Below are 17,357 nucleotides of genomic sequence, written 5' to 3'. Positions count from 1 at the left end.
CCGCCCTTCCTGCCGCAGCCTACACGGGCTTCCGGCTGGAGAACGGCAGCTCGCGATGCTCCGGCCGAGTGGAGGTGGCCGTGAGGGGGACGTGGGGGTCCGTGTGCGCCAGCGAGTGGGAGCTGCCCGACGCGCACGTCCTGTGCCGCCACCTGGGCTGCGGCCGCGCCCTCTCGGTGCCCCCGGGAGGCTCCTTCGGCAGCGGGGAGGGGCCGCTGCGGCCGGACACCTTCGGCTGCAGTGGGAGCGAGCGGCACCCGGGCCAGTGCCCCGTGACCGTGCTGGGGAAGGCTCCGTGTGCCCCCGGGAACGCCGCTGCTGTCAACTGCTCAGGTGTGTACGGCACCTGCGGGAGGAACCTCTGTGGGTTTTGGGACTCCCCAGGAACTGGGATCAGAAAATGCACGGTTACTCTGTGATTAAGGTCTGATTCTGGGAATTTTACAGGCCGCCTGCGGCTGGTGGAGGGTGAGACCCGGTGCGATGGGTGGCTGGAGGTACCCACAAGCACCGGGGAATGGCGCCGTGTGCCGGGAGAGCTTTTGCTCATACGGAATTTCAGCAGTGTGTGTCGAGAGCTGGGCTGTGGAGAACTGGAGAAGAGTGATGGTGTCCCTGGTACGTTTTTCGTGGATGAAGTGAACGAGACGGAGTCGGACATCGTGTATAGTGTGATCACAACCATCAAGGGCATGACTAATAATCTGACCCATGGGGGAAATTCCCGCTATGAGTCTTATCCATCGCTCATGACGACTGCACCAGCTGGCTTCCCTCACGGGGTGTCCATCGTCTGCTCAGGTGGGTGTCCAGAGAAGGGGCAGAGGTTCCCGTGCCCCAAGCAGCCATCCCCAGCCCGGTCCTTCCGTGCCCGCAGGCAGCCGGCGGGTGAGGCTGGTGGGGAGCTCAGGGCGCTGTGCCGGGCGCGTGGAGGTCTATTCCGGTGGCAGCTGGAGCAGCGTGTGCCAGGAAGGCTGGGACCTGCAGGACGCTGCCGTTGTGTGCCGGGAGCTGGGCTGTGGCAGGGCCCTGGAGGCCCCGAGCTCGGCGCGCTTCGGTGGCGGCACGGGGCCGCTGTGGCCGTACATGGCCGAGTGCTCCGGGAGCGAGGAGTCTCTCTGGGAATGCGGGCGCTCGGAAGAGCGCGAGTGCGGGCGCGGCGTCGGGGCTGGGGCCGTGTGCTCAGGTCAGTGGCGGGCAGCCCCAGAGCAGGGTCCGGCAGAGGCCGCGGGGGGTTGGTGGCCGTGCCGTGACCCCGCTGCCCCCCTTGCAGAGCAGATCTCCGTGCGGCTGGCAGGCGGCCGTGGGCGCTGCCGTGGCTCCCTGGAGGTGTCCTATAACGGCACCTGGGGCCGCGTGTGCTCCAACGGCACCAGCACCGGCACCGCCGGCACCGTGTGCCGCCAGCTGGGCTGTGGGGAGCGGGGCTGGCTGTCGGCCGACACTGCCCAGCAGCCGTCCCGTGCCTGGCTGGCCTGGGTGGGCTGCGAGGACGGGACCAACTCACTCTGGGAGTGCCCCTCGGCTCCCTGGCACCTGCAGAGCTGCGGCCTTGGCGGGCACGTCCACGTGGAATGTGAGGAGGACAGGGATGGCAGCACTGGGACAGACACTACCCCACATCCGGAGGGTGCCACCAGCACAGGTAGCTCTGCCCGTGCCTGCATCCCCCACATGGGGCTGGCTGGGATCCCCCTCCCCTCACTGCCTGCCTGTGTCCCCAAAGGTGTTCCCAGGAGAAGCACTCGAGTACCGGCCGTGGGGACGGTGCCTGTGTCAACTGTGCTGTGCGTGGTGCTGGGGACGCTGCTGTGCCTGGCCCTGGGTGCCCTGGCCGTGCTGCTGTGCCGTGCCCGTGCCTGGCGCAGAGGTGGGTCCTGCTGGGTGGGGGAACAGGACAGAGCCGGTTTGGGGGTCCATGGGCTCCTACCCTGTGGAACAGCTCAGAAGTTGGGCAGGGGTGATCTTGGTGCCACCCACAGTGCCCAGGGCCCCAGGTAAATGCTGCCTGTGGTTCCAGGCCGTGGCAGAGCTGCAGATGCCATCTCCAATGGTGTCTATGAGGAGCTGGACTACACGGCCATGCCGGAGTACCAGGAGGTGCCCAGTCGCCCAGGTGGGTTCAGCCCTTGTGTCCCAGCTCTGTGTGGAGTGAAGGCTCTGCCTGACAGCCCCAGGGCAGCTTTGGGTCTTGGCCGTGGCTCTTGACCATGGGCTGGGGTGTCCTTCGGTCCCACATGAGCCACGCTGTGTGCTGTGAGGTTCTGTCACCTGCGGAGCCACTTGAGACCACCCCCATGTCGCTGTTTATCCCCTGCAGGTTCCCTGTCGGAGGGATGGATCAAGAAGCTGCCGTATTCCAGCAGGGACATCCTGGAGAGGAGTGACACCGAGGCAGCCCCAGGTGGGGTCACAGGGTAGGAAGGCAGCAGAGAGAGCGGGGAAGAGGGGACACAGCTGGGCTGGGGAGCTGAGGGGACAAGTGCTCCCCTTGTTAATGTGCAGCACAGCATTGCCTTTCCCTGCTGGAGCCAAGCATCACCAACACATCTCTGGTGGGAAGGCCAGAGGGGATGGCACAGCCAGAGCCCTGCCAGGGCTGCTGCTCACTGCCATGGACCCCTCTGCATTTCCCAGACCCCCCTGCCTGGCCCGTGAAAGGAATCCTGGATGGCTACGACGATGTCCTGGATGTGCCACAGGAGACCCCTGCTCCCAGCACTGTGGATATGTCCAAGGGAGTGGCACAGCAGAGATGGATCTGTGTCCTCCCCACAGGTCAGAGGCCTCACAGCTGCCCTGTGCCCTCTGCAGAGCCACTCCATGGCAGGCTTTGGCTGTGGGGGCGGGCACGGACCCAGCAGCAGATCCATGGGTGCTGTGGTCAGAGCCCAGGTGGGGTCTGTCAGGGGGGGCACGGAGCTGCCTGTCCCCTCAGGCACCTTTCTGTGCTCTCCCCAAGGTGGAATCTCCTCCCCTCCAAGTGCCCCAGGAGGCACCATGAACGCCTCGGAGCAGTCCCCGGGGCACACGGACTATGATGATGTCGGCAACAGCGCCCTGGAGACGGAGCCATGAGGATTCCCTGTCCATGCCCCAGCCCTGGGGATGTGTGTCCGAGGGCCCTGTCCCCAGGGAGGGGTGGTCCTGCACACAGAGAGCACTCCTGCCTGTCCAGCACTGCAGGAGAACTACTCCTGGTTAGGGATTTTCGTTGATTTCATTTTTAATTTCTCTTTTTTCGTATTAAAATCTTAATTGGGTAGAGACTCACTCCCAAGGCTGGGACCTCAGTTTGATGAAGGAATCTCCATCCTGGGTACATCAGCCATTCCCTGGGGATACAGGGCATGGAGTGGATACAGAGACATATCCCTGGGATTGGTGGGATCAGGGGAAGAGCACTGGGAGATGGCTGGGATTGTTTGCAGAGTTCTTTATTTGGCACTGCCAAATACACACAACAGTCCCCAGTAACACTGAGGGGGAAAGGGATAGGGCAGGACCCAGACACCCCCCCACAGATACATCAGGATCTCCTCCTTGTTCCCCACGGCAGGGGCAGGCTCAGACCCACTGGCAGCAATGAGAGCTGGGCTGGGAATGGCTCCGGTTATTGCAAGGGCTTTACCGATATGAGACAAGTTCTGAAGGAGGGCAGTGCCTTCCTGCCCCCCGGCAGGAGCCCGCGGTGGCAGGGCAGCCGGGCCATGGCCCCTGCCTGCGGCACGTCATGCTCCAGGAGGTTCCCGATCTTCAGGGCGGGCTGCAGTGCCCGCAGGGCGTGCAGTTCCTGCAGCAGGGCCGGGCTGAAGCCGTCCGTGGAGGGGGCAGGAAAAGAGCAGGACTGGAACTCAGTTATAATGTTTTGTTTGGTTGCTAATTTTCATAGCTGATGTTGGTTTTGTTTGTCTTGTAGATATACTAGTAATGAAATGTTATTCCTAAACCCATATCTTTGCCTGAGAGCCCCCATAATTTCCAAATTATAATAAATTGGAGGGAGGGGCTATGCATTCTACATTTCGGGAGGAGCTCCTTCCTTCTCTTGGCAGCACCTGCCCTCCAAACCAGCACATTTGGGAACTAAAAAACTTTAATACTAGAGAACAACAAAGAGCAAGCCAAAGAGTTTGTACTGAATGCACCGGGAAAGATGGAACAGGAAGGCAAATAACATCCATGAGGGCAAATGGACCAGAGCAGGGATTAGGGCATGTCTGGGGTATTTATAAACTTGGAGGAGAGGAGGAATTAGGGTGGAGTTTAGGGAGGAGGTCCAATAAAGAAAGGAGATTAGGAATATTGAAATAATTACAGCAAGGAGGGACCAATGCTAACAAGGGAAGCAGAGAACTCTCTGGTAATGATGAACATACTCAAACTGCAGGATTCTGGGGGTGGTTTTTTCTCTGCAAAACTGCAAGGGTTTTCCCGTGGCCTCAAGCCACAGACATCTGCCCTATCATTGGAGCTAACCCCAATATCTCCCCCTTTTTTATTTTCCTAACAAGGAAGTATGAATTTTTTTCTCAAAACCTTTCATCATAATTTTAACACACAGGAAGAAATAACAGTTATTACGATGAAAACATTAGCAGTGCAGTTTTGGTGACAGATAAGGCATCAGTAGATAGATCCCAGCCTTTGAAGTGACAGGTGAGCCAGTCTCTTGTTTGCTCAATCTGCAACTTTCCAACTCCCTTCTTTATGCTATAAATGTGATTTGTGCTAAATAAATTTGTAATTACATTTGCAAAATTGTGGCTTCGAATCCATAGAAAAATTGTACTCAATAGTTACAAAGCAAAAAGGAAAAGAATGGGACAGAGGAGAATCCTCCAGGTGTTTCATGGGAGCAGGGATAGTGAGGATGTAGGTCTGACATCAGCAGTTAGAAATAAAATTTTGGCCTCGAACTGGGCCACATCTGGATGATTCCAGACATTGGACACTGGAATAAGGCCTGATGTGGGAACACAGACTCAATGACATAACCCAAAGCTCAGTGCTTGCGCCACCTGCAAGGTTACACAGCGGGCACTGAGGAAGACCCAGAGCCTTCATTGGAAATGAGACCCCCGAGGGGATGAGAGACCCCCAGCTCCTGGTGAAGCCTGTGCAACACCACAGAGTGACGTAGATTTTAGGAACAGAACCTGGGAGCAGCTTTCCAGAAGATTCTAAATGAATTTGCATTAGCACATAGTACATAACAGAGATTTTTACCTAGAGTGAGTCGGTGCGGAGGGAAGGGCTCTCTCCGTACCCCGGTCGGTGTAACCCGGTCGGTTTTGCTTGTGCTGGATTCGAACCAAACCTCAATTATACTAAATTACTCACTGCCACATTTTGGATGTACTCAGATATATGTATTAAATATACTCTGATTGTATTCATTTACATACAATTGCTGCTACTGAATATTGCTGCTAAATTTAACAGTGGTGCCGAATTTAATTTTGTATCATGACTTGGACAAATGGAAGAATCCATTTATAACAATTGGTGCTGATACCCGGGACTCCAGTCCAAGGGAAGAGTGGCAGGCTTTGGGAAGGAGCTCCCCAGCCGGGAAAGGAGGGAAACCAAAGTGAAGAGGGAGGGAAAAGTCCCATCCTGAAAAGTCTTTGAGGAGAAGGGAGCTGACGCTCAAAGGAGTTAATTAAGAAGGGAATGACTGAGGGAGGTTTAACTTTTCTTTGGAAGGACAAACAGATGGGAAATTGTAAGTGATCCGAGGGTCGCAGAAAGTAGCCACAAAGAGAAGTTGGGGAGAATCGATTAAAAAGGGAAATATGGACTTAGGCAGGAGGCAAGTAGTTGGCAAAAGATGAGATAGTGCAAATATTGAGCGAGAGAAAGTTGGAGCATTAAATGAGTGTGAGAGAGAGTGCAGGAGACTGGGATATCGGGGATTTCTTAGTCTGTTGCTGCCAGAGATGGGTCAGAGGAAGAGTAGGAGCTCTGACCCAGGGTTTGTGAATGATGGGAAAATTCTCGAGAGCTCGATGTGTTGGGGAACCAGGAGGGAGGGTCCCAGAAGGGGAGCAGGATTCCTCAGGACAGTCCAGTGGCCATCATGATAGGATATTGGGGTACAAGGAAATCACAAAGAGGAAAAGGCAACCAGAAACAGATCTAATATTGTACGATTGAATGGACAAAGGAAAAAAAAATGCGGGGAATATTTCTACTGGCCAGAATTTGAATCATTTGAAAATTGGATTTGTTAGGTTTTAAATCTAAATGTGAATTTAAAAGAACCTCTTAACCAGGAGGAAAAATTACAGGCTATTTTAGGAATCTAATTTATTAAGGGAGAGGGAGAAATGATTAGACAGTCAGGAATACAAGCTCGAAATAAAGATCATCAGAGACCAAATTAGAGGAAAAATAGGAGAGATTTTGGGTGATTAATTGTCCAAGTAATTCGGGGAGCAGTGCCCAGGAGACCAAATATAAGGAAAGCTTTGAGTGAACATCAAGGGAAGGATGAGATCCCAATAAATTGGCTAAAAAGACTAAAAAAGCATTTGCAATTATATTCTATTCATAGACCCTGATTCAGCAGCAGGGCAGGTCCTTTTAAAAACACACTTTGTAACTAAGTCTTGCAAAGACAATAGGAAGAATCTGGAAAAATGGGAAAATTGTTAGGATAGGGGACTTCAGGAGCTGTTAAGGAAACGCTAAAAGTATCAGTCAAATGAGATGAGAGAAAACACAAAAGTAAAATCCAGGATTCTAATGGCAGCAGTGCAGGAAACACAAGCAACCACAACCACAGAGATGTTAGAAGAGGAGGAAACAGTTTAGCTGGTGATGAGGCAGGAGGGGCTGCCCTGAGGGAGAGTAGCAGTGCAATGATGACTTTTCAGGAGGCAGAAACACAAAATAAATCACCACACTTTTCCTTAGCAGAAGGAGAAGCCATAAAGAAGTTTGGAGCAACCCCGACAGAAGGAGAATGGATTCTGCCCAAAGGTAGAAAAGTAGCACCAAAACTTTTTCCGCACTGATCCTAAACAACATCCATAGAAAGACTCACTGGGGAACAAGGGCAATTTGGGAGCACTTTTTGAAATTTTGTGGGTGTATAGGAATATGTGAAATTGGGAGACAAATGACTCAAGGATGTCTGACATGTCAGAAAGTGAACAAAAATAGTGCTGAGGAGTCCTCCCTCTGGAGGCAGTCAAACAGCTTCTGGGGCAGCTGGAAATAGCTGCTAGTTTTAGTAGATCAGTTGACTCAGTGGGTAAAAGCATTTCCTGTGGCTGGGGCTATAGATTTAGATGAATACAGGTTCTTGATTTGGATCAGAGCACTCATTTTACCTGGAGAATAATTACCTGGCAATATCAGACCCTGTAGCATCCCGAAAGGTCGGGATGAGTTAAAACAACAACTGCCTGAATTAATGATATAAAACCGAAATTCCCATGGACCAGATGCCTTCCCTTAGCCCTGTGAAATATTACATGGACTGCCTTACCCTGAAAGCATAGCAGTGACGATCCCTCACGGTCAGGGACAAAACCAGTCAGGGGTGTGTTACAACCATCGCAAACAAATTGGGGGAATGAAGGGAGAAAGGCATTTTGGCTCCAATAACTCCTCTTGATTTTTCCAATGCGTTCTATGTGACCAGGACAGTGTATGTGGATAAAATGCTGAAGAGGAGAAAGTTTAGAACCCTGATGGGGGCTGGGGAGGGAACATTTCTGGTTCTTGTAACCACAGAAGCAGCAGTTTGAACAGTGGAAAAAACTGAACTGATGCTGCACCAGTAAAAGTTCTGATACAAAATAAAGATTAGAAAATTATTGAAACACCTGGAGACCTAAAAGTAAAATTAAAAACCAGCCTCCAAGATGGATCCCTCAAGAAAAAAGAAGGTATGTAAATTCAACAGGAAACCACTGTGCCTTCAGACCAAAGGGGGATGTAGTTTTTATATGTAGAGTGAAAAAAAAGTTATTTTATAATATTACTGTTTGAGATACCAATGTAAAATTGTTTTGGGACGTGCATTAGAATTTAGAGATCTGGATCAGCTACCAACTGCACCCTGTTGAGTCTGGAGAAAGAACAGCTCCGATGGAAAGAATCAGACGCCTCCTTGATCAATGGAAACGGCCCAGGTGGATTGAAAAGTTCCTCTGGAGCCTCCAGCAGTCAGCATTAACTGATTTATTGATGGAGCTGCAACTCCAGAAAAAAGGGACAGGTAACACAAATTTTTGAGAGGGTTCAGAAACAAACAGCACACTGGGAATGTATTAATTATGACTTCAGGTGTTTGTATTGTTTGCAACTGTTGTTTTAATTCATAGTGAAATGTAATTAAGGCAGAAGAAAAAAAGAAACAATTAATTTGATTGGAGACTGAACTGAACTCGGTGATTTAATGCAGAAGGACAATCTGACCTGATTGTTTGGAAACTGAAGAAATTTAACACTAGAATATAACAAACACCGCGTTGAACCTTTAGTACTTAACGCATGGGGAACGATGGAACACGGAGGCAAATTCCATCCATGAGGGCAAATGTACAAAAGCCGTGTTAGGGCATGTCAGGGGTAGTTATAAACTTGGAGGAGGGAAGTAATTACAGCAGAGTTTAGGGTGGAGGTCTAATACGGAAGAGCAATTGGGATTTTTTAAATTACTGTAGCATAAAGAAACCAATGCTAACAAGGGAAGCAGAGAACTTTCTAGCAATGATGAACATACTAGAACTGGAGGATTCTGGAGATGGTTTTTACTCAGCACGATTGCAAGGGTTTTCCCAAGGCCTGTAGTCATGGCCATCTGCACTTATAAGGGACCTGACTCCAAGAGCCCCATGTCCCTGTTTATCCCCTGCAGGTTCCCTTTCAGAGGGATGGGACAAGAAGCTGCCGTATTCCAGAGGGGACAGCTTGTAGAGGAGTGACAATGAGCTATCCCGAGGTGGGGTCACAGGGCAGGAAGGCAGCAGGGAGAGCAGGGGAGAGGGGACTCAGCCGTGCTGGGGAGCTGAGGAGAGAAGTGCTGCCCTTGTTAGTGTGCAGCACAGCATTGCCTTTCCCTGCTGCAGCCAAGGGTCTCCAGCACATCCCTGGTGGGAAGGCCAGAGGGGATGACACAGCCAGAGCCCTGCCAGGGCTGCTGCTCACTGCCATGGACCCCTTTCCTTTTCCCAGACCACTGTCCTGCCATGAGCAAGGAATCCCGGATGGCTACAACGATGTCCTGGATGTGCCACAGGAGCCACCTTCTCCAGCAGTGGGGGCATTTGCAAGGGAGTGGCACAGCAGAGGTGGATCTGTGTCCTCCCCACAGGTCAGAGGCCTCACAGCCGCCCTGTGCCCTCTGCAGAGCATCTCCATGGCAGGCTTTTGCAGTGGGGGTGGGCAGGGACCAAGCAGCAGATCCATGGCTCTAGATTGGCAGTGCCAAATGCTCACAACTGTTCCCAGCAACACCGAGGGGAAAAGGGACAGGGCGGGACTCGGATCCACCCCACATTACAGGAGAATCTCCTCCCTGTGCCCCACGGGTGGGGCAGGCTCAGAGCCACAGGCAGCACTGAGAGCTGGGCTGGGAATGGCTCTGCTTGTTCAAGTGCTTTTCTTAAGGGAGGGGTGGTCTTCCGAAAGAGGGTAGCACATTTGTGCCCTCGGCAGGAGCCCGCGGTGGCAGGGCAGCCGGGCCATGGCCCCTGCCTGCGGCACGTCATGCTCCAGGAGGTTCCCGATCTTCAGGGCGGCCTGCAGTGCCCGGAGGGCGTCCAGTTCCTGCAGCAGGGCCTGGCTGAAGCCGTCCGTGCTCAGCCTGGGCACGGAGGAGGCGGGAGAATAGGAGAAGGTGTTGGATCGTGTGGGGAGGGAGGTGCTGAAGCAGGCGGGATGCCGGTGCTGCCCTGCCTGTCCCGCAGCATCCTCTCCCCGGCTCGGCAGTGGCGGGCGTGGAAGGGGCCGTGGCAGGGCCCTGAGCCCAGGCTCCGCTGCGGGCAGGCGGGATGGCGGAGCTGCCGGCAGAGCTGCAGGACGCCCTGGGCTCCCAGCTCGTTGTCCCTGAGGTGCAGGCGGGTGAGACGGGGCCCCTGCAGCAGGCGCCCGAGAGCCGGCAGCTGCCCAGCCTGTGGGAGCGAGGCAAACAGGGCAGGAGCGCTTCGGGCTCTGCTCGGGAGCTGCTCCAGGTGGGAAGGGCGGAGCAGCGCCTGAGCTCGTGGCAGCAGCAGGGGCTGCTGAGGCGGCGATAGCGCAGCCCGATGAGAAGCGGCAGGAAAGAGGCTCGGAGCCGAGCGAGGGCCCCCGGAGGTCTCGGAGCGCTCGGAGAGCTCCTGTCCCCTGGGGCCGGGGCAGCAGCCACCCAGGCACCAAGGCCGCTGCCGTTCGGGTGTCCCCAGCTGCCCCGCTTTGGGCTCGGTGCCGTGCGTGCGTGTGTGACAGGGACAGCTCCGGGACAGTGCCCGGTGCCGCAGTGCCCGGCAGAGCGGGGAGATGGGGCAGGGCAGCTCCTCCCGCCGGCGCACAGCGAGGGAGCGGCACGATGTGGCCGTGAGGAATTGCTGCGGTGCAGGTGGATGGGGAGCAGCTGCAGTTCCGGCTGCTGCGTTTGCTCCGGGTGGGAGCCCGGGAAAAGAGACCGGGTCTATTAATTGTCACGACGTACGCGATTCACAGGAACCACAGTTTTTTATTCAAAGCTCTGTATATCTTGTTTGAACGGATTTCTTTGCTCCCAACTCCGACTGCTTTCCTCATATGCAGGTTCTCACTGTCTACTTTTCTCTATAGTCAGCTCCACACAGCACTGACGCTTTGTTTCCTATTTGTGGGTTTCCTTCTCGTTTCTACAGCAAGATTGGCTAAACCCCAAGCTGTCCCTGAGCCGGTCCCCTGACCCTGACTGTGCCTTACTCAGCATCTTCTTACCTTGTCTGTCCTCCCAGAACAGTCAGGGCACTCTGGCTCTCAACCTCCAACTCCATCTGCAGCTGTAACTCGTGGCCAGCTATCCCTCTCTTTTATAACACCCAACCTCAGCTGGGTGCGATTGCCTTCTGTACTAAACTTTCAAATTATTCTCCTACACTTTAAAACTCTCCTGCTAAAGCCGGGAAATGCCGAACCTTTGCATAAGAAACGGCCGGGGAACACAGTGGTCCCGGTCAGGTGAGGGACAGTGAGAGAGAGAACAGGAGGCGGGGATCAGGAGGAAGAGAGACTTTCGAGTGGATTTTTTGTGTTTGGAATGTGAGCAGGTGAAAGACCAGTTCCTTTGCCTTGGGACCTCCAGAGAGGAACCAACGAACTGGGGCTGTTTGTGTGTTCCTGCGGCAGCAGAATATGGATTTATGGAGGAGGACATCTGCGATTTTGCCATGGTAAAGCTGGGGTTGAACGGGGGAGGAAACGTGAAACCTGGATGTGGGAGAGGGTGTTTGGAGAAGCTCTGGGACAAGCGTGGGTCCGTGGAGTTGAAGCCGTACAGGCACCACCAGGAAAAGAGGATTCCTGCAGTGGGAATGTACTGAGAGAGAGTGTGGTGAGGGGCAAGCCCAGGACGTTTCCTTTCGAGCGCGGCTGCCGAGGCGCAGCGGCACGGAGCGGCGGGGCAGGGGCAGCGCGGAGCCGCGGCGTTATCGGCGGCAGCGCAGGTGTCGGGAGCTGCGTGCGGTCGATGGCGAGGCCGGGAGCCGCCGGGGGGTGACCGCCTCCTTCCTGCCCTGGCGGCGAGGCGAGCGCGGGGCCAGAGCTGCGGCAGCAGCGCCATGTGCCAGCGCCGCCGCGAGGGACCGGGGAGCTGGTCCAGCTCCGAGCGGAGCCGGGGGCTGCTGCCACCCCCCGCGGGGGCTGCGAGCACCCCGGGAGGGGAGCGCCCCAGAGATAAGGGCTTGGGGCTTTGCAGGTGCATGAGCGAGAGCAGCTCTTGCTAGGATGTGGGGTGAGGGCTGTCCCTATCAGCATGGATCTTGCCAGGCTGCAGCAGCAGAGCAGGAGGCTCGGGGGATACAGGAAGGGCCCCCCTAGCGCAGGTGTCGTGGGGGAGCTGCCTCCCCCCAGAGACATCCTGGTGGCAGCCCACTGTGGGGAGGTGTGTGACGCCAGAAGCGGAGCCGAGGCTCATATTTGGGCACGGGGCAGGTTATTGGAGGCTGCGGCCCCAGAGGCGGCAGAGGAGGCACCTGATAAAGGCTGCCCGGCTGCTGCTGCTGCTGCTGCTGCGTGCATTGGCTCGGGCGCTGGCGAGAGGTGGCCTGGCTGCGCTGGCTCGGGGCCGCTGCCATGGGGCCGCTGCTGGCGCTGGGGCTGCTGGTGTGCGTGCAGCTGAGTGCGGGTGAGTGGCGGGCGCTGGGAGCGGGGCCCGCGGCGGTGCCGGGCCCGGCTCAGCAGCCTCCGTGCCGCAGGCTCCGGGGAGCTGCGTCTGGTGGGCGGCGGCGGGCGCTGTGCCGGGAGAGTGGAGGTGAAGCACGACGGTGAGTGGGGCTCCGTGTGCGTCTTCGACTTTGACTGGAAAGCCCTTTGGGCCAGCGTGGTGTGCCGGCAGCTGGGCTGTGGCCAGAAGGCCTTGGCATCCCCGCACGCCCCGTTCGGGCAGGGCACCGGGCGGATCTGGCTGCACCCCTACTATTGCCTCGGTACCGAGAAAGGGCTGGAGGAGTGTCCACACTTTGGATGGGGACAGCACTTCTGTGACCGTCACTGGCATGCGGGGGTGACGTGCACAGGTGAGGGGACACACTGCCCGTGCTGGGACAGCCGCCTTGTGCAGGAGCATCCCGGGCAGGGCTGAGCCGTGCCCCTGGCCTGGTGCAGATGCCGTGGAGCTGAGGCTGGCGGGCGGCGGCAGTCCGTGTGTCGGGAGAGTGGAGGTGAAGCTGCAGGGACAATGGGGCTTGGTGGCCGACCCTGAATGGGACATGGAGGATGCGGAGGTGGTTTGCCAGCAGCTGGGCTGTGGCTCGGCTGCCGGTGCCTACTCTGCCCGCGAGCACTTCGGCAAAGGGGATGGGCCTGTCAGTGTTGCCAGGGTGAACTGCGATGGGTCCGAGGCCGCTCTCTGGGAATGCTGGATTGGAGGTTGGGGATCCTATAAAGTCGATTTCCATGACTGGGACGCTGCCGTTGTCTGCCAAGGTAGGAGTTGGTCTTGGGGGGAATGTGACACTTCATGCACTTCAAGCTTTGACTCTGAGCCTGGGCTGCTCTTGCAGGATTTTCCCGGCTGGTCGGAGGGGCCGGAGCCTGTGCCGGGCAGCTGGAGGTGCGGCAGGGCCGGGCCTGGGTTGGTGTGTGTGAGGATCAGGTGGACATGAAGGCGGCCCAGGTGGTGTGCAGGGAGCTGGGCTGCGGGGAGCCGCTCGCCATGGCCGGCAGTGGCCGGTTTGGGGCGGCATCGGCATCGCTCTGGGACGGCGGCTTCCAGTGCAATGGCACCGAGCCCCTCCTCAGTGCCTGTGCCCGGCGTCCGGCCCCGAGCCAGGGCTGCAGCGGCCGTGCCAGCATCATCTGCTCCCGTAAGTGCCGGGAACACCGGGGGCTCTTGGGCTCCGTGCAGCATCCCCGCCCTGACCGCCCTTCCTGCCGCAGCCTACACGGGCTTCCGCCTGGGGAACGGCAGCTCGGGATGCTCCGGCCGCGTGGAGGTGGCCGTGAGGGGGACGTGGGGGTCCGTGTGCGCCAGCGAGTGGGACCTGCCCGACGCGCACGTCCTGTGCCGCCACCTGGGCTGCGGCCGCGCCCTCTCGGTGCCCCCGGGAGGCTCCTTCGGCGGCGGGGAGGGGCCGCTGCGGCCGGACACCTTCGGCTGCAGCGGGAGCGAGCGGCACCCGGGCCAGTGCCCCGTGACCGTGCTGGGGAAGGCTCCGTGTGCCCCCGGGAACGCCGCTGCTGTCAACTGCTCAGGTGTGTACGGCATCTGCGGGAGGAGCCTCTCTGGGTTTTGAGACTCCCCGAGAACTGCAATCAGTCTGTACGGTGTTATTTTTGGATGAAGAGCTCATTCTGGGTATTTTACAGGCATTGTCGAGTCCCTGCGGCTTGTGGAGGGTGAGACCCAGTGCGATGGGTGGCTGGAGGTGGCCATAAGCTCTGGGGCGTGGCGTCGTGCGCCGGAGGAGCTTTTGCTCATAGGGAATTTCAGTAAGGTGTGCAGGGAGCTTGGCTGTGGAGAACTGGAGAGGAGTGAAGGAGTCCCTGGCCCGGTCACCATATGGGACCGGAACGAGACAGAGAGAGCCAGCACGGAAACTGGGCTCAGAACTGTCACGGCGATGACACCTGTGCTGACCAAGATGTCCGAAGATCTGTCCAACAATTCATTTGACTACGACAGAACAATTTCATCCTTACAGAGTTCAACCACTGCACCAGCCAACATCCCTCACGGGGTGTCCATCGTCTGCTCAGGTGGGTGTCCAGAGAAGGGGCAGAGGTTCCCGTGCCCTAAGCAGCTCCCCCAGCCCGGTCCTTCCGTGCCCGCAGGCAGCCGGCGGGTGAGGCTGGTGGGGCGCTCAGGGCGCTGTGCCGGGCGCGTGGAGGTCTATTCCGGTGGCAGCTGGAGCAGCGTGTGCCAGGAAGGCTGGGACCTGCAGGACGCTGCCGTTGTGTGCCGGGAGCTGGGCTGTGGCAGGGCCCTGGAGGCCCCGAGCTCGGCGCGCTTCGGTGGCGGCACGGGTCCGCTGTGGCCGTACATGGCCGAGTGCTCCGGGAGCGAGGAGTCTCTCTGGGAATGCGGGCGCTCGGAAGAGCGCGAGTGCGGGCGCGGCGTCGGGGCAGGGGCCGTGTGCTCAGGTCAGTGGCGGGCAGCCCCAGAGCAGGGTCCGGCAGAGGCCGCGGGGGGTTGGTGGCCGTGCCGTGACCCCGCTACCCCCCTTGCAGAGCAGATCTCCGTGCGGCTGGCAGGTGGCCGTGGGCGCTGCCGTGGCTCCCTGGAGGTGTCCTATAACGGCACCTGGGGCCGCGTGTGCTCCAACGGCACCAGCACCGGCACCGCCGGCACCGTGTGCCGCCAGCTGGGCTGTGGGGAGCGGGGCTGGCTGTCGGCCGACACTGCCCAGCAGCCGTCCCGTGCCTGGCTGGCCTGGGTGGGCTGCGAGGACGGGGCCCGCTCACTCTGGGAGTGCCCCTCGGCTCCCTGGCACCTGCAGAGCTGCGGCATTGGCGGGCACGTGCACGTGGAATGTGAGGAGGACAGGGATGGCAGCACTGGGACAGACACTACCCCACGTCCCGTGGGTGCCACCAGCACAGGTAGCTCTGCCCGTGCCTGCATCCCCCACATGGGGCTGGCTGGGATCCCCCTCCCCTCACTGCCTGCCTGTGTCCCCAAAGGTGTTCCCAGGAGAAGCACTCGAGTACCGGCCGTGGGGACGGTGCCTGTGTCAACTGTGCTGTGCGTGGTGCTGGGGACGCTGCTGTGCCTGGCCCTGGGTGCCCTGACCGTGCTGCTGTGCCGTGCCCGTGCCTGGCGCAGAGGTGGGTCCCGCTGGGTGGGGGAACAGGACAGAGCCGGTTTGGGGGTCCACGGGCTCCTGCCCTATGGAACAGCTCAGAAGTTGGGCAGGGGTGATCTTGGTGCCACCCACAGTGCCCAGGGCCCCAGGTAAATGCTGCCTGTGGTTCCAGGCCATGGCAGAGCTGCAGATGCCATCTCCAATGATATCTACGAGGAGCTTGAGTACGCGGCCATGCCGGAGTACCAGGAGGTGCCCAGTCGCCCAGGTGGGTGCAGCCCTTGTGTCCCAGCTCTGTGTGGAGTGAAGGCTCTGCCTGACAGCCCCAGGGCAGCTTTGGGTCCTGCTGTCCCAGCAGTGGCTCCTGGCCATGGGCTCAGGTGGCCCCTCGGTCCCAGATGAGCCACGCTGTGTACTGTGAGGTTCTGTCACCTCCAGTGCCACTTGAGTCCACCCCCATGTCCCTGTTTATCCCCTGCAGGTTCCCTGTCAGAGGGATCAGTCAAGAAACTGCTGTATTCCAGCAGGGACATCCTGGAGAGCAGTGACACCGAGGCAGCCCCAGGTGGGGTCACAGGGCAGGAAGGCAGCAGGGAGAGCAGGGGAGAGGGGACACAGCAGGGATGGGGAGCTGAGGGGACAAGTGCTCCCCTTGTTAGTGTGCAGCACAGCATTGCCTTTCCCTGCTGGAGCCAAGGGTCACCAGCACATCCCTGGTGGGAAGGCCAGTGGGGATGGCCCAGCCAGAGCCCTGCCAGGGCTGCTGCTCACTGCCATGGACCCCTCTGCATTTCCCAGACCCTCCTGCCTGGCCCGAGCAAGGAATCCCAGATGGTTACGACGATGTCCTGGATGTACCACAGGAGACCCCTGCTCCCAGCACTGTGGATATGTGCAAGGGAGTGGCACAGCAGAGGTGGATCTGCATCCTCCCAACAGGTCAGAGTCCTCACAGCTGCCCTGTGCCCTCTGCAGAGCCACTCCATGGCAGGGTATGGCTGTGGGGGCGGGCAGGGACCCAGCAGCAGATCCATGGGTGCTGTGGTCAGAGCCCAGGTGGGGTCTGTCAGGGGGGACACGGAGCTGCCTTTCCCCTCAGGCACCTTTCTGTGCTGTTCCCAAGGTGGAATCTCCTCTTCTCCAAATGCCCCAGGAGCGAACACGGACCCCTTGGAAGAGTCCCCGGGGCACACAGACTATGGTGATGTTGGCAGCAGTGCCCTGGAGACGGAGCCATGAGGATTTCCAGCCAATGCCCATAACTGGGGACATGAGTGTGGCAGTGACGCCGGACCCTGTCCCTAAGGAGGGGTGCTCCTGCCCACGAATGTGATTCCTCTATGTCCAGTGCTGCAGGGAAACAGCTCCTCTGTAGGGATTTTCCTTGATTTTAATATAAATTTCAATTTTCTTGGCTATTAAAACCCAAACTCGTCAGAGACTCACTTTGTTGCAACCGTCCACATAACGATTACGGAGGCCATTCCTCGGGGACGCGGGGCAGGAAGTGGATGCACCTAGATATCCTTGGGATTGGTGGGATCAGGAGGAAGAACACTGGGAGATGGCTGGGATTATCTATGGGGATTTTATTTGTCAGTGCCAAATGCACACAACTGTTCCCGGGAGCAGCGAGGGGAAAAGGACCTGGACCTCTCTCTCTGGAGATGCAGCAGGATCTCCTCCTTGTGCTCCACGGGAGGGGCAGGCTCAGGCCCACGGGCAGTACTGAGAGCTGGGCTGGGAATGGCTCCGGTTATTGCAAGGGCTTTTCCTATAGGAGAGAATTTCTGAAGGAGGGCAGCGCCTTCCTGCCCCCCGGCAGGAGCCCGCGGTGGCAGGGCAGCCGGGCCATGGCCCCTGCCTGCGGCACGTCATGCTCCAGGATGTTCCCGATCTTCAGGG

General features: G+C 57.9%; 2 protein-coding genes across 2 annotated transcripts in view; both read left to right on the top strand.

Annotated features, from left to right (window-relative positions):
• Positions 1–17,357, top strand: part of LOC116997994 (antigen WC1.1-like) — a 73,908-nt gene that overhangs the window by 22,123 nt on the left and 34,428 nt on the right. Inside the window, exons 13-18 of the mRNA XM_033063274.2 lie at positions 19–333; positions 448–801; positions 878–1,645; positions 1,727–1,870; positions 2,021–2,116; positions 2,321–2,404. Of these exons, the coding sequence (XP_032919165.1) occupies positions 19–333; positions 448–801; positions 878–1,645; positions 1,727–1,870; positions 2,021–2,116; positions 2,321–2,404 (1,761 nt within the window). The remainder of the gene's footprint in view (positions 1–18; positions 334–447; positions 802–877; positions 1,646–1,726; positions 1,871–2,020; positions 2,117–2,320; positions 2,405–17,357) is intronic.
• On the top strand, positions 12,156–15,422 carry LOC116998001 (deleted in malignant brain tumors 1 protein-like). Its single transcript, XM_033063281.1, has 9 exons — positions 12,156–12,334; positions 12,405–12,725; positions 12,814–13,134; positions 13,212–13,514; positions 13,588–13,902; positions 14,017–14,406; positions 14,482–14,790; positions 15,147–15,249; positions 15,331–15,422. Exons 1-8 carry the CDS (start codon positions 12,283–12,285, stop codon positions 15,182–15,184), a joined length of 2,049 nt encoding a protein of 682 aa, XP_032919172.1. The 5' UTR covers positions 12,156–12,282; the 3' UTR covers positions 15,185–15,249; positions 15,331–15,422.

Source organism: Catharus ustulatus, chromosome 6 (assembly GCF_009819885.2).
Source record: "Catharus ustulatus isolate bCatUst1 chromosome 6, bCatUst1.pri.v2, whole genome shotgun sequence".
NCBI classification, from domain to species: Eukaryota; Metazoa; Chordata; class Aves; order Passeriformes; family Turdidae; genus Catharus; species Catharus ustulatus.
The sequence above is the reverse complement of the archived record's forward strand: the minus strand, read 5'-3'. Positions and strand labels throughout refer to the sequence as shown.

Coding starts and splice junctions, on each gene's coding strand:
- LOC116998001 (XM_033063281.1), top strand. CDS start 12,283: ATGGGGCCGCTGCTGGCGCTGGGGCTGCTGGTGTGCGTGCAGCTGAGT. Junction 12,726..12,813: donor TGCGGGGGTGACGTGCACAG/GTGAGGGGACAC, acceptor GGCCTGGTGCAG/ATGCCGTGGAGCTGAGGCTG. Junction 14,791..15,146: donor GGCAGGGGCCGTGTGCTCAG/GTCAGTGGCGGG, acceptor TGGCACCTGCAG/AGCTGCGGCATTGGCGGGCA.